This window comes from Manis pentadactyla, chromosome 9 (genome assembly GCF_030020395.1).
Source record: "Manis pentadactyla isolate mManPen7 chromosome 9, mManPen7.hap1, whole genome shotgun sequence".
NCBI lineage: Eukaryota > Metazoa > Chordata > Mammalia > Pholidota > Manidae > Manis > Manis pentadactyla.
Window position 1 is genome coordinate 91,326,509 of NC_080027.1, and position 15,163 is coordinate 91,341,671.

Sequence of the window (15,163 nt, forward strand, 5' to 3'; positions counted from 1 at the left end):
ATCTGCTATACCTGCATTTGCGGCCTGACAGCTCCCTGTGTATCTCACCAGGCAACACTGCCATTCTCTCTCAACTGATGTTTTGTGGACAAAAATGCTCCCCCTGTTTTAATGGGAAAGTCAGTTACCTTCGAGGGCAAGGCACATTTATTTTGCAGCAGGATTGAGATTTATAGATGAGTATAGATTGTAATTCCAGATCTTTAAGGCTTAGCATGTTTTTGAGGGAATGCTCTAGTTTATTGAGTGTCCGTCCTAAGTTCTCAGCATTAAAAATGGAATTTAACTCTCTTAGGATTTTGAGGTTGAGACCTTGGACTTCAGGGGTGGACAGACTTGGTCTGACTCAGCAGTGCCCCTTACTGAACCTTTCTGATTTCAAAAATACTCATATGATTTTAGAAGATTTTGAGAAAGACAAAGGCACAAAATCAAAACCCAGAAGTAACTGCAGTTGGAATCACGGGGTCTCTTGTTAGCACCCTTCCTCACTTTACAGGTGCTCTTCCCACCAAGAAAGTGGGTCATTCCGTACATACAGTGTTGTGCTCACCTGCTTTTCCTGATTCCCTGGAGTGTCTCCCCATGTCTTCTAGAGCAGTGCTGTCCAGTGGGGGTAGGTGACCCCTGGGCAGTTTTAAATATTTCAGTAGCTACATTTTTCAAAGGAAAAGGCAGCAGTAAAATTAATACTAGTCATTCATTTAGCCCTGTATAACCAAAATAACATTTCAATGTGTGGTTATTGAGAGAGAAAATTATTGAGCTAGTACATACTCTTTTTTTTTTTTTTAAACTAAATCTTTGAAGTCTGGTCTATTTCTTCCCCTTACAGCACATCTCAATTCAGACTGAATTTCAGAGGCAGTTTCTAGTGAATCGAACTGTACTGACCTGGAGCATCATTTCTTAAGGATGCACAGAATTCCATAATTTTGGAGTTACGGGTGGCTATAATTTGTAATTTACCAAACATCACTCCCCATTAGGCATTTAGGTTATTTCCGTGTGTTTGCTGTAGTGATGCTGATATACGTAAAAATATACCTCTGTTACTAACGTTAAGAGATGGTGGTATTGGGTCACAGAGGATATGCGTTTTAAAGACTGTTACCCATTAATAGTTTGCCTTCCATAGAAGCTCTAACCGGAGGATAAGAATGCATTGAAGACTCCATGTGACACATAGAGCAGATCTGCTGTGATGTTGGCAGCAGCAGCCAGGGGTGCCAACATTGGACAAATCCCTCTAATGTGACTCGGTTAGGCCAACCCAATTCTGGGATCAAACCCAGTGCCAGTTATCTTCACTCAAGGCACATACCAAACACTGTTACTCACTAGGGACACTGATGGACAGAACACAGTCCCTGCCCTTGTGGGGTCGAAAGTGAGAAGAATTACGATGCTTAAAGTACAGCATGGTTTTCACTTAGCCCGGCTTCTCCAGGGAGCAGGGCCTGAGGGGTGGCAGAGTGAGACGGAGGACAGAGGGTAGAACACATTAACCCTGTCAAGCTGCCTGGCAGGAAATGGCTGGTTGCCTAGTGTTCGGACTGTAGAGAAGGCGGTGTGGACCCAGTCTTACAGTTGCCCTGGGGTGAGGTGATGCAGGAAAAGGGGGAATATGTCCAGTGTCCCCTTAGGCCAAGGTTCGCCCTCACAGCTGCCACCACTTCTGGTTTGGGCATGAGAGGCCAGCAGTAGCCGAGAGGACTGGGTGCCAGGAAGTGCCTGACCCCTGTGCAGACTCAGGCACCTCCCAGCACCTCCCGCCCAAACCCTCTTGATGAACATGCAGCCTTTTTTGCTAGTGGCACCCTGTCCTCTCTTACCTGCAGCCCAAACACCACTGCCACTTTGCTTGGGTTGTTTGACTGGGTCTCTGATTTTCTCCTCCCAAAGGATGAGGAGGCGGTGAAGAAACTGACAGTGACCCCTGGTGCCAAGTCTGAGCTCCCCGGGCCGGTGCAGGACCTCATTAAGATGATCTTTGATGTGGAAAGTATGAAGAAAGCTATGGTGGAATATGAGGTTACTGCACTTCCATTTTATCACAAGCATTTGCTGGGGTTGATGATCTGGGTGCTGAGCTGCTGATAGCGCAGGGACTGTTCTCAGTGAATGTCAGTCTGTCCCTCAGCCAGAGAAGACTGCAGGGGGAACTGGGGCCTGCGACCCGTCTGGCGTGCTGGGAGATGGGCAGTGTGTGGTGGAGGCCTGGCTCCTCGGTCCCCAGACTCCCTTGCACTCCTGCCCTTCTTGTGGCCATGGTGGGGTATTGCAGGCATGGTTCTTTTGTGGCCTAACCAACAGGTCAGCCAGTATTGTTGTGGGAAGTCCAGGACGGTCCAGTAACAATAAAACAACCAGCACTGACAGACATGCTGAGAACTGATGCTTGCTTCGTGGATGAAATTCATACTGACTTGTTAAGAGCAGGTGGGGAGGGGGGTATGGACTCGTCCCGCCTCTCTGCTCAGGGCAGAATGACAGGGACTGCAGCCAGGCCAGGGGTCCCTGTGGTCTCCGTCCTATCTTACATTCTCCAGGGCGATGGGTGCAGAAGGGCCCCTAGTTCTTGTCCCTGGCATCAGCTCCTGAGTGCTCACCCCGGGACCTTTGAAACAGAGATGGTCTGGGCACTGCTGGTATGAGGCTGGCAGATAGCACCCTCCCCACTTCCCAGCCACAGATCCTGGAAGCTTCGGGGCTGCTCTGGAAAATGAGCAGGGATCCATGGGGAGGGTGAGCACCGGGGGTCAGCCTTAGCCAGCCACTCCTCCCCAGATCCTAGAGGCTGCCTGCCAGCCTTGGATAGCGACGGCACAAGCCTGGTGGTAGAAGCCACTGGTAGCCTCTGCCTCCTGACCCTGAGTCCCTTTGCCTGGAGCTGAGCCTGGCAGGACTGCTCACAGCTCAGCTGTTGTCCGAAAACAGTGTTGAGTTACATCCTAGACGCCCCTGATGGGTTTGAAGATGGTCAGGGTGTGCATGATCTTGTTCAGATAAATACATAGCCCGACTTGGGTCTGGGAGGCCTGGCTAGTTAAGCTTGTGGGTGGGCTTCTTCAGAACGCAGACCATGAGGAAAGGGAGAGAAATATAGTGAAGGCGGGGGCTCCATTTGACTAATGGTTTAAAACAAAGGTCATTACTTCTGGCTTCCTATGCTCTGGCTGATTCATAGAATTTGTACTTTCTCAACTGTTAGGTGTCCCAAGTCTCTTCCTGTGAAGTAATGTTTTTTATGCTGTTTTCACTCAGGTAACTAATTTGCAGGAAGGAAAGGGCCAGGGTCCTGCTTGTAACCTGGTGGGCCCCCCATGGGCTTGGGCCTAGCACACGATACGGGAACAGGTAGCAGGGAAGCTTTCTGCTCGGCAGGCCTCCTGGCTCTCCCTGAGGAAGGAGCCAGAGTGGGAGGGCGCGGCTGTGTCCTAGTCCAGCTGTTGCCTGGAAACCTCCCCCTGGCTGCGTCTGTGGCTCACAGCTCCCTGACTCCGAGGGCCACCCCTTACCCCTTCCCGTAGTGGGGCTGGCTTGCGCTGAGCACTCCTCTGGCTCAGGTGTGCCTTTTGAGGGGTGCTGGTACACAGACACCAGAGTCACACAGCTTGGGGCACACACGCTCCCTTCAGAGTGTCTGGTCACTCAGCCCTTGATAAACATCTTTCAGTTCCTTCTTTTTTTTTTTATTTTTATTTTTATTTATTTATTTATTTATTTATTTATTTATTTTTTAGCATCAGTTCCTTCTTAAGAACTAATTTATAATCCACACTGAAGGCACTCTGCCCTCTTACTGTACCTGTCCTTGTCTCACAATAGCTTATCTACCTTCTTCCCCACATGGAGCCCCGACATTTAACTTCCCAGAAGCCATGTCCTGTTGGGATAGAGCTGCTGGTACTGAGGGTACAGAGAGGCCAGGGTGCCACGGCTCATGGTCACTACTAAACACTGGCCCCAGGTTGGTGCCTGAGGAGCTGTCAGCACTTCCACAGCCTCTAGTTTAACTTGGTCACCTGGCAGTTTCGTTTGTCAGATGCTTGTGTGGCTCCCTCTAGTTTAGGTACTGTGCGTGCTGGAGATGGAGAGATGGGTGATGTGCCACCTTGGGCCCAGGAGCTCAGAAGCTTCGAAGGGTCCACTGGGAACAGCCCTGGCGACTGTCAGAATACAGCGCACAGGTCCTGGTTCATAGAGCGGCTGCACCAGCCAGGCCATTTGCCGGTGGCAGGGTTGGGGAGGAGCTGCCTTTTGAGGCAGGTAGCCCTGTTTTACAGATCAGAGGCCAAGGCTGAGTGGATGTATTACTAGCTAAGTGGTGAGTAGTCCTTCTGGCTGCAGATCTCATGCTTTTCCACTGGAGCTCACCACCTTTCTCGAGCAGTAGCTGGAAGAAATGCCTATTGGTGCGTCTGATTGGAAAGGGACAGCATTGCTTTGAATAATAAATACATATGTTCAGGAGTGTGTCCTTTCAGAAATACTTTCCACCACTTTATGGTTCTTACTTTCGGGCTAGAAACTGCCTTGGCTCTGAGACCCCAGGGAAGGCCACCTGGGCTGGCCCTCATCCGTCCTTGGGACTGAAAGGGAATGTATATATTCTCCCAGAAGTGCTGGGCTATTTCTGACTGAGGACAGCAAGGGCAGAGCCACAGACTCAGTTGAGTTGGGCCACTGGGTCTTCAGCTGTGTTGTGCCAGGCCCGTAGGCCTGCGGTGGTATTTTGTCCAGCTCTGCCGAAATCACAGGGCATAGTGCCTGTCTTTCAAAGGGAAATCTCCTGTTTCCTCAGATTGACCTTCAGAAGATGCCCTTGGGAAAGCTAAGCAAAAGGCAGATCCAGGCTGCATACTCCATCCTCAGTGAGGTCCAGCAGGTAAGCACGGAGCTGGCCTCTCCCTGTCCAGCTGCCCAGTGGGTTTCTGGGGCCATCTGCCTGTCTGGCCTCTGATCTACAGGGTGGGTGCAGCAGTACCTTTATTCAAAGTTCATGGAATAGACTACCCAGGCACAATTCATGATTCCAGTGTTTTTCAAGCCAACAAGTAGGACAAGTGCCTGCCATTTGCAGAAGACGTCACAAAACAGTGAATCAGCAGTGTTCTCAGTGATCAAATAAACTCCCTATGAACTTGATGAGGAATCTTGTTCTCCATCCTCATGAAAATGTTCTGATTTTATTTTATGTGTCCTTAAACTTAGGCTGTTTATTTTGTAGTTACTGGGAAATCACTGAATAGAAAGCTAACTATTTCCTTACTTTGATAAATGTTCATTCAGTGTCAACTTGCCTATCAAGGATCCCCAGCCCTAGAGCCATCAAGCCTTGCCCTGGAGGTGCTGGTGGGTTCTGCTTATATCTGGGGTGAGGAGCTGGCTTGACTTGGGAAAGAACACACAGGAAGCTGATGTGCTACTGGGAAAGTGGACTTCTGGCTGAGCCAGAGAATAGGCCCCGGAAGGGATCGGTTAGATCCAGTTACACCTGTTCCCAGCATTGGCCTCTTCCTTGTTGCCCACTGACTGGGACAGCTCAGCCCCAGCCCCTTGCTGTTCTGGAATCCCTGGGTAGAAGGGCTGGCATCCTTATGTACAGAGAAAAGTGCAGCTCACGTGAAAGTTTTACAACTTGGAGACACCTGGGTCCCTCTGAGAAGCCAGCGTGAGTCTGGGGACCTGCAGTTGCCAGCTCATTGACCGTCCCATTCTCTGCTCACCTAGGATGTCTTATCCCCATGGTGCAGCTTCTCCATGTCTTCGTGTATTTATTGAGCACCTTCTGCATATGGAGCACTACTTGGCATTGTGGCCATGTGGGGTGCTTAGCCCTCCTGGGCCTGGCCACACCTGGGCCTCAGGTGCAATAAAATAACTTCTGCCTTAAAGGTGAATGTCAGTCGGGGAAGAGGGCCTCACTGAATTTTATGGCAGTGGGTTTTTTTCCCTTTCAACATCTTAGTATGAAAATGTTTCAAACACACAAAATGTTGAAAGAATTTTATATCAGTGCCCTTGAGCGCATGACATGGCAGCTACAGTGGGGGTTTACATATCTACAACTATTTTGCATAGCAGTGGGGCTTTGTATATCTGTAAGTACACAACTGTAGGTGCAAATGACATTGGGTATGGGAAGCCACTTGTGTGCTGAGCTGCAGCTAGAAGGTGCAGGGCAGTGTGACAACCACAGGAAGGTGGTCTTGGAAATTTCCCTGGGTTTCCTGTTCTGGGCACACCAGGCTGCCATGGGGTCTCCCTCCTAGAGAAGCAAGCTCAGCCAAGCACTGGGGCTCACAGCTGCCCCCACAGTGTGTCCCCTCCCTTCCAGGTGGTGTCCCAGGGTAGCAGTGACTCCCAGATCCTCGATCTCTCAAATCGCTTCTACACCCTGATTCCCCACGACTTCGGGATGAAGAAGCCCCCACTCCTGAACAACGCAGACAGCGTGCAGGTAGCCCACAGGTTCTGGCGGACGCTGCTCCCTGCCACTACCCCTCCACATTACAGTCCCTAGGGCCGGGGCCAGGGCCACCCCCGTGCCCTCATTAAAAAGTGGGCTTTCTTTCCACATGGTAGAGACCCCGTAGGCAAGATAACAATGGTTTTCCTACCCTCGCTTCATGCACTCCTCCACCACCTCGGGCTGGGAAAAGGGGCCTCTCTTCCTAATGGCATTTTCCTTCCCATCTGCCTTCCCTCTGTTCCTCGCGAGGGGATGAGTGAGAGGTCCCCACCTGTCACCATGTGTGCAGGAGGAAAACTGCCCTTACCATGCGTGCAGCTTCTGCCCTGCCCCACAGAGCAGCCCTCCTCAGCATTCCAAGAAGTCCTTCAGGGGTTCACTGAACAACTGTGACAAGCTAGCAGCGACCAGCTAGGGGTTGCTGCACTGTCTGTTTGCTGTTGTCTACATAGGTTTTCTGGGCCAAAACCAGCCGGGTCTTTCTCCCTTGCCTTGGTACCTAGCTCAAGGCTTTTCTTTTGTTCCTCCAGGCCAAGGTGGAAATGCTGGACAACCTGCTGGACATCGAGGTGGCCTACAGTCTGCTCAGGGGTGGGTCTGATGATGGCAGCAAGGACCCCATTGATGTCAACTATGAGAAGCTCAAAACTGACATTAAGGTAACAGGGCCTGCCCTCTTTGAAGCTTCCTTACCACTCATCCCAAGAGCAATGGTCCCCAAACTTGAGTATGCATAAGGAGCTCCTTGGAGAGCTGCTTAGGCACATTGCTGGGGCCCAGGAATTAGCCCTTCTAACTTAAATTCCCAGATGTGACTGCCGGTGATCCTTGGAGAACCTCAGAGCATTTTACCTGTAAATATGCATCTTGTTTGCAAGGCATGCTTCGAAGCCAGTGTCTCAGTTTGGTGTAGAGACAGGATTTTGAGGGGCCTTACAAAAATTTCTTTTTTTCCTCAAATCTAGAAAGGATGTCTGGAGACTCTGTGGTGTGCACCTTAGAGGGTTTATATTGGTGTCCCATTTCAGAAGTGAAAATGCCTGATGGTCGTGATAAAAACACCAAACTTGGTTGTTCATGTTCCTCAGCGTTGAAGTGGTCGGGGTGGTGCAGTCCTTAACCTTCAGAGTGTTTGGAGTCTGGGAGAAATCACCCTGCCCAGGCCAACCAGAGTGGAGTTCCTGCCTCAGCACCTGGCTGGGCCTGAGCCTGAGCCTGAGCCTGGGCCCCTCACTCCTTGGCCCCCGCACCCTCCCCCAGTGGTGCAGACCTGAGTCCGCACAGGCCCGGGGAGCCCTATGTGGTGTGTTTACATCACTAAAAAGAGCCTTTGCTTCTTGCTTAGGACAAAACATAGGTCTGTAGGTCGAAGCAGGGTATGACCCCAACTGTCACTTGTTTTGTTCCTGGGGCACATTGCTGGGGATGCTGTGGGTGCGGTGCCTTGGGGAGGGGTTGTCAACTCTCCGTTGACTTGATCACGAGGCTCCGAAAAAAGTCAGAATTCTTGGATTATCTGAACTTTGGATAAGAATATGAAAATAGGTCACAACATGGCCTTTGTCATGACACACTCATGCTTATTTGGCCTAGATCATATTAGCTTTGCTTGTTATTGATGGGCATGTACTCTGAGCCACTCTGTGCTTGGCCCCAAGAACTGGAAGGAGATAGAACATTCCTTCCCATCCTTAAAACCTACAGCTGATTGGATCCTTGCACCTCTGATTGCAAGTCTTAGCTGTAAGGTGTCTCCTAGCCCACGTTAATCTGGTTCCAGTGAGCTGGATTGTTAACCTGGGAGCTGGCTCCTCGCTCAGAGGCACCCTGTTCCCAGTGATCCCCACATTCTAGTTTTCCTAATATCCTAAAGCATGGAACTTTAAGACGGGGAATGCCTAGACTCTCTTGCAACTGGAACAGATGCAGAAGCCAGTGCCCCAGAGATGGGGGACCACTAGCCCAGGGGGCCGTGGTACTGATGCCGGCTGGGCCTGTGGTCTTCCTCCTGCCTTCGTGTGGCTCTCCGGGGGCCTCCCTTGCTCTAATTCCAGGACACCCTTCTAGGTCGTGGACAAAGATTCCAAGGAAGCCGAGACCATCAGGAAGTACGTCAAGAATACGCATGCAAGCACGCATAATGCATATGACTTGGAAGTCATCGATGTAAGACACTTCCCCTCCGCCCCCGTTGTCCTTACAGCTCTTTCCTGCTCTTTCCTCCAGCCCTGGCCTGGGTAAGAAAGAGCACTTTGCTTTAAATAACCAGAAGAAGTAACTCATTTGTTTATTGAGCAGAAAATTTGGTAGTCTTGCGATTTGGGTGTGGCTTTTTATTCTGTTTTAAAGGGCATTTCCTTTCTCAGAACCTATTTATAGAATCAGAAAATATTATCAGAATCCAAAATAAAGAGCCTCAGGTATGCACGTGTTACAGGCAGTAGTAATTTCTAACAGCAAGTCTCTGGCTCGGCCCTGGACTAGTCTCGCTGCTCCATCTGGCCTGGTTGAAACGCCTTACATACTCAGCAGAGCTGAAGATTTCCAGCTGTCAGAGCAGCTGGTCAGATCTTAACCATAGTGACAAGTGGCTTCTCTCCCCTCTCCTTCATTCTATCCCTTCAAGATCTTCAAGATAGCACGCGAAGGGGAGAGCCAGCGCTTCAAACCATTCAAGCAGCTGCATAACCGGAGGCTGCTGTGGCACGGGTCCAGGACCACCAACTTTGCTGGCATCCTGTCCCAGGGCCTCCGGATAGCCCCGCCTGAAGCACCCGTGGTATGTGTGCGGCCTGGGGAGCGAGGGGTGGGCAGTGCCTGTGTGGTTGTCTCCATGAAGAGCTTTATAGGTGCTCAGGTGAGGCATGCATGTACCCCAGTGAGTCAGGGGCCTGTTTGAAGACGGAGGTGCTGGGACAGCTGTGGCTGACAGGTGGCTGTTGCCAGACACCCCTGTGCGGGCCAGATGGTGCCTTGGCCTTCGTGACCCCAGCTCTGCAGATGGGTGGCTGCCCATGTGTTGAGTGGAGTTTCTGGAATAAAAGAAGCAGTGGCCAGACCCTGCTGCCCACATAGTTTGGTATGTGGACATGCAGAAAACAGACCTTGGCCACCAGCCTCACCCCACTGGGCACCCTCCATGGCCCCATTGCTTTCCTGAGGAAAACCTGGCAATAAATGAGTGAAGCCCCATCCAGGCCCAAGGGACTCTTAATGTCACTTGGATTATGCAGGTGACCGGCTGGATGGCGCTGAGCAGAGAGATCTGATGACTTGCTGGTGCTGTGCCGTAGCATGGGACCTGGCGGCAGGCAACCTAAGTGCTCTGAGCTTCGTGTTCCATGTATAACAGGAATAAAAGTAACAGCCAACATTGAATGGGTATTCACATGTGCCAGGCACTAGTCAAAGTGGCATTTATTAACTCTCAGCTTCAGCAGCACAGAAGAATCCACAAGGTTCTTTTCCCCAGTTCAGAGAAAGAGAAAGTGGGGTCCAGAGAGATCAAGTGCCTTCTTGCAGCCCCTGGCAGAGCGGGGATGTGGCACGTCAGCTTGGCCCACATGTCCCTCACCAGGGCGTCAACAGGGACAAACATGGCACCTCAGTGTGGCATCTGGCCCACAGTGCTGAGCAGACGTGCTGCTGCTCACTTCACAGCAAGTTTTCAACTACCCCTTTTCCAACCCTCCAGACAGGCTACATGTTTGGGAAAGGGATCTATTTTGCCGACATGGTCTCCAAGAGTGCCAACTACTGCCACACATCTCAGGGGGACCCAGTAGGCTTAATCCTGTTGGGAGAAGTGGCCCTTGGGAACATGTGAGTATGGCAGCTTTGGTGCAGGTAGCATTTGAAGGGGTAGATGGGGCAGGCTGCAGGAGGGGGACCCCTCTTGGCTGGAAGGCAACCCTGGAAATTAAAACACTGAAGGGACCCACTGGCTAGGTGGTGGGAGCAGAAACCTGTTGAAGCTCTGTGAACACAGGAGACACAGGAATGCCTCTCAGAACCCCAAGGACAGGAGCAGAGGCAGTGTCAGGCCAGCAGTGCCCATTCCCTGTGGCCTAGGAAGCAGAGAGGTAGACCTGCACAAAGATATCACCTGTGTCCCCTCCCCTTGCTGAGGTTTAAATTTTGTGTTTGAAATCAGATCAAACTGGAGTCTCCATCCCAGTTCCAGGTTCCCTGCAGAGAAAATCTGGTTGGCCCAGCTCAGAATGGGTGTCCTCCTTGGTCCTGTATACTGCCCCCCAAAGAGCAGGGTTAGTAATGGGCCAGGGTTCTGGGCCGTGGACTGGACAGAAACCTGCAGAGTGGCTGACCACCACTCAGATAGGACTTTTCCTTGAATGCGGCCCCCTAGTAGTGACCATTGGCACAAACTGTTCAAAGGAGCTACACCTTCAGTTTCTGGTGCCAGACGGGAGGGAAGTGCAGAAGAACTGGCTTCTCTGGGTGTTTATCTCAGGTTCTCACCTGACCTTGTGCTCAGCAGGCTACTGGTTTGAGAGCCAGTACGCTGGAGGCTCTTCTGAGACTGTCCTCTCTTGAACAGGTATGAACTGAAGCATGCCTCGCACATCAGCAAGTTGCCCAAAGGCAAGCACAGCGTCAAAGGTAGGTACTTCGGAGGCTGCTGTGGCACCTGGGGCCTGGGAATGGCACGGGGAGGAGCCTGCTTTCCCCAGAGGCTGCCTTCCTGTGGCCAGCAGGAGGGTGCTTTAAAAACCCATTTCCCTCAGTCTGCAGCTAGTATTGCACATGCCATTAGGGGAGTCTGGGTCTGAGCATCGTCACTGGCACGGTGGCTTTGGGCCTTTGCTGAACTGAGCTGCAGCGCTGAGCACCTCCTGTGACATGGAGCTTGGAGCCCATAGCGCCTGTGGACCTCAGGCCTCCAGCTGCCTGCTGGAATCTGCTCAGTAGGAATAGGATCCCATTGGGGGCTGCTGCGACTCTTACTGTATCAATTAAGGCTGATGCCTCGGGGTTTTGATTTAGAACCTGGTTTTCTATCTGAAAGAAGAATAGAGTATGGAGTTTGTATATCTTTAAAGTGAACACGTAGACCCAACATAAAATGTGTCATCTCCCTGAAACATTTTGACCATCTGTTCTCACAGTTCATGTGACTCATGCCTCCTGTTGTGCAGGTTTGGGCAAAACCACCCCTGACCCTTCAGCTAGTATTACTGTGGATGGTGCAGAGGTTCCTCTGGGGACTGGAATCTCATCCGGTGTGAGCGACACCTGCCTGCTGTATAATGAGTATCCTTTCACAAGTGGTGTGGAGCCTGCAGTGCTGGGAGTCACGGGAAGCAGGGTGATGTGTGGCAGACTGACAAGAGGACCTCGGGGGTGACACTGGCGACTAGTGCCCCTCGGCGTCTCCCCTCTATGGGGGGAGATCCATGTGAGCCTAGGTGACAGCTGTGGCCATGCCGGGCATCTGCCTTCACCATGGTGAAACCATTTGCTCCTTGACATGCTTGACCTCCAGGTACATTGTGTACGACGTTGCTCAGGTAAACCTGAAGTATCTGCTGAAGCTGAAATTCAACTTTAGGACATCCCTGTGGTGAATGAGACGTGGCTGATCCGCAGCTCTGAGTTCACCTGCTGTGCTTTCCACCAGCTGACCAGACACACCTCAGCTGGGTGGCCATGGGGTAGCACCTTCACTAAATCTCCTTAGAAGGGATTTTATATGAACATTTGATCACATGTTAAGCAGTTTTTCCCAGCACATGAAACTCGTTTGTGTAGGGGGGGTGGGAGGGGCGTTGTTTGGGGTTTTTTCCCCTACCAGCCATAACCCTGGTATGCACGACTGACAATAGGGGAGAGAAGTAGGGGGGAGGGTTTTTGTTCTAGACTAGTCCCTGTACAGCAAAAACGTCCACCTCACTGGCTTCCCCAGGAAAGGAAAAATGATCTCCCACCCTTATTTCTAAGTTCGTTTTTAGTTTTAGTTTTGGAAAAATGTTAAACGTTTATTTTGAGGTAAAAATAAAACTAATTTCATACTATTTAGATTTTATTTTGCACTTATTGTCACCCTTTTAGCTTTTTTTCTTTTTTATTCCTTTCTTCAGTGAGGAGTATGGAGAAGACCAAGAGGAAACATTAATAACTTCTCATAACGTAGAAACAAAAAGTACTTTTCTAGACAGTGAATATGGGAGTTCTCAGAATATGTAGTAAATTCAAAGTTGCATTTGAAATTCTCAAGTTTCCTATGAAGAATTCTATCTTCCAATTTAAAACTATATCACTGATAAACCCTTCAAGGTCCAATAGCAGTTCTCAATTAAAATGGAAATGGCTTCTGTGTTTGTGTATTTTGTGTTTGGTCTCACTGACTACAGGGCTAGTTGGACATCACAATGCAAGTTCCACAAAGACTACAGCAGATTATTTGTAGAACCTCACAATGTTCCAGGTAGCAGATGGCATTGCCCAGTAGGAATGCCCCATCTGAGTGGCTGAACATAGGAAGGTACTCTTAGCTCCAGCTTGTCAGAGACTGGGCTGACAGACGTATTGTTCTAGGGAGTAATATTTGGCATACTACTCCTGTATATTTGGGAATGACACATAAATGTTTATATTAGACTCCATGAAAGCGGGGTCATATCTGATGACACAGTGTTTACAGAAGGAGAATGGGAAATGTGGGCTAGAAGGCAGGGTCAAGAAAAGAGAAGGCAGCAAAGAGAGCTGCTGCTGCAAACCAGAAGTTCACTAGGTTTTTGGTGAGGGAAATGGGACAGATGTCATTCAAGACATGGAAGAGGAACACCACTCCCCCGAGTTGAGCTACCTTTACAGGATAGAGTGAAAGGTGCAGTTGGTGAGCCATGGTACCTGTGTTCTGGGTGACTTGGTAAAAAAACAAAAACCTTGTGCAGAAATGTGGGGTGCTCGAGAGCCTACCTCATAAACTGCTGCCCCCCTGCCTCTGATTGGAAAAGCCCTTGGACATGGCAGCTTCTGGCACATGCTGCAGACCACACTTCAGACAGTGGCGCCTGCAGGGTTTGAAATGCCCTAAACAGAAGCGTGAATTAACTGGTAGGCTGTGCTCTGGTTCTCTTGCTGCATTTGGGGTGTTGCCCTGTCGTGGTGGGGACAGCCCCTCCCCCATCCCAGAGCACTTCATGACTGCGTGATTGGTTGGAATGGCACCTCAAGCACCCTCAAGGCTGTGCCTGAAGTCAGTCCCCAACGGAGATGCGGGCACCCCACCTGGCCTGGGTTCACAGTCCACACGGGAAGCTCTGTGAGCTGTAGTCCTTTGGCCTTTAGAAACCTTGTGTCTTCTCACTTTTTAGACCTGAACATCAGGAATGGTTAACCTTTGACCACTGGGCTGGTTTTAATACACTCTGGTGTCACCTGGGTACTGAACCATGCTGGGTACCAAAATGTTCATATTTCTTTTTTTAAGGAATGTTTCCACCACTTTCAGGTAAGGCCTTTCAAATTGTGACTGATTAGGACTTATGCTTAGTAAGGCCTGTGGTGGACAACATCCCTCTGCCCTTCAATGTTTGCCCCATGACCTGCATGGGAGACTAGATAATCTCGATTTGCCTGTTTTTCTGGTCTAAGAGCAGTTGCAGTTTTCTCACTGTTCACTGGTCTCTAGTAATCAAAGCTGTGAGAAAGTACATATTTGGAGACTCACTTTAAAAATGTGGTCTGTAGGACAAGAGGAAAAGATGGCAACATGACTAGGGTGGCGGAAATCTCCCAAAACCACATGTATTTTGAAAATACAGCAAATACAACTATTCCTAAAAGAGTGACCAGAAGTAACAGTACACCAGCCAGTCAACATTTGCGAGAAGTCAACATCTCATGGAAAAGGATAAAGTACAAAGTCGCAACCTGGTGGGACCCGAGCACTCCCCCTACCCCAGCTCACTGGCAGAAGGAAAAGAATCAGAGCGGGGAGGGAGTGGAAGCACAGGACTGCTAAATAGTCGGCCCTAGTAATCTGCCCTGGGAGCACAGACACACATTGTATGGTGCTTTGGATACTAGAGGAGCTGAAAAAGTCCAAGACTAAAACTGCAAACAAGCTCCCACAGCCAGCTGCCCTGAGACAGAAGAAAAGCAGACGCTTTAAAAGTCTTAAAAGGGACAAGGGTTTAACAGGTGGACAAAATCATACTGGCACACTCAGCCCAGCAGGCTGGGAACTTTAAGGAGCTTCAGGCACACTATCCCCCTGATTGGCAATGCAGCTTTGAGGCCCCTCACCATGATAAGCAGCCTGCTGTTCCTTCCTCTGCACCAGCACCTGCATGCAAACCAGCTGCCCTGTCATTGCTGCAGACCAGCTGGAGAGCAGCCCGGCCTACAGCAACCACACAGCTTAACACAGGCTTCTCCCCTGTGCACAGTTAATGGGCTCAGACCCAGAAGCTGCTCCCTGCACCCTGGTGACCAACACAGACAGTGGACACAGGTGGGGAGACCAGGAGGCACGAAGGGACTTTGTTCTCATGGCAGAACACATGCCGCTTGTCTGCAACCCCTGCCAATGTGCTAGGTCATCCTGAGGGCTGCCCTGCCCATGGCAGCTTAGGGGATTAACCCAGAGACTGCTCCCTGAGTGGCAAACTGCACCAACAGCAGAGACAGGCACTGAGACCGGGAGCCACAAAAAAGGCT

General features: G+C 50.4%; 1 protein-coding gene across 3 annotated transcripts in view; it reads left to right on the top strand.

The window, feature by feature from the left end:
• PARP1 (poly(ADP-ribose) polymerase 1) overlaps positions 1-12,814 on the top strand; it is a 36,200-nt gene extending 23,386 nt beyond the window's left edge. For all 3 annotated transcript variants that reach the window (XM_057507796.1, XM_057507798.1, XM_057507797.1), the window contains 10 exons: positions 1,906-2,034; positions 4,808-4,891; positions 6,344-6,466; positions 7,009-7,137; positions 8,546-8,644; positions 9,105-9,257; positions 10,173-10,300; positions 11,037-11,098; positions 11,635-11,749; positions 11,982-12,814. In XM_057507796.1, the coding sequence (XP_057363779.1) occupies positions 1,906-2,034; positions 4,808-4,891; positions 6,344-6,466; positions 7,009-7,137; positions 8,546-8,644; positions 9,105-9,257; positions 10,173-10,300; positions 11,037-11,098; positions 11,635-11,749; positions 11,982-12,063 (1,104 nt within the window). In that variant the 3' untranslated portion in view covers positions 12,064-12,814. The remainder of the gene's footprint in view (positions 1-1,905; positions 2,035-4,807; positions 4,892-6,343; positions 6,467-7,008; positions 7,138-8,545; positions 8,645-9,104; positions 9,258-10,172; positions 10,301-11,036; positions 11,099-11,634; positions 11,750-11,981) is intronic.
• Positions 12,815-15,163: the final 2,349 nt, after the last annotated feature.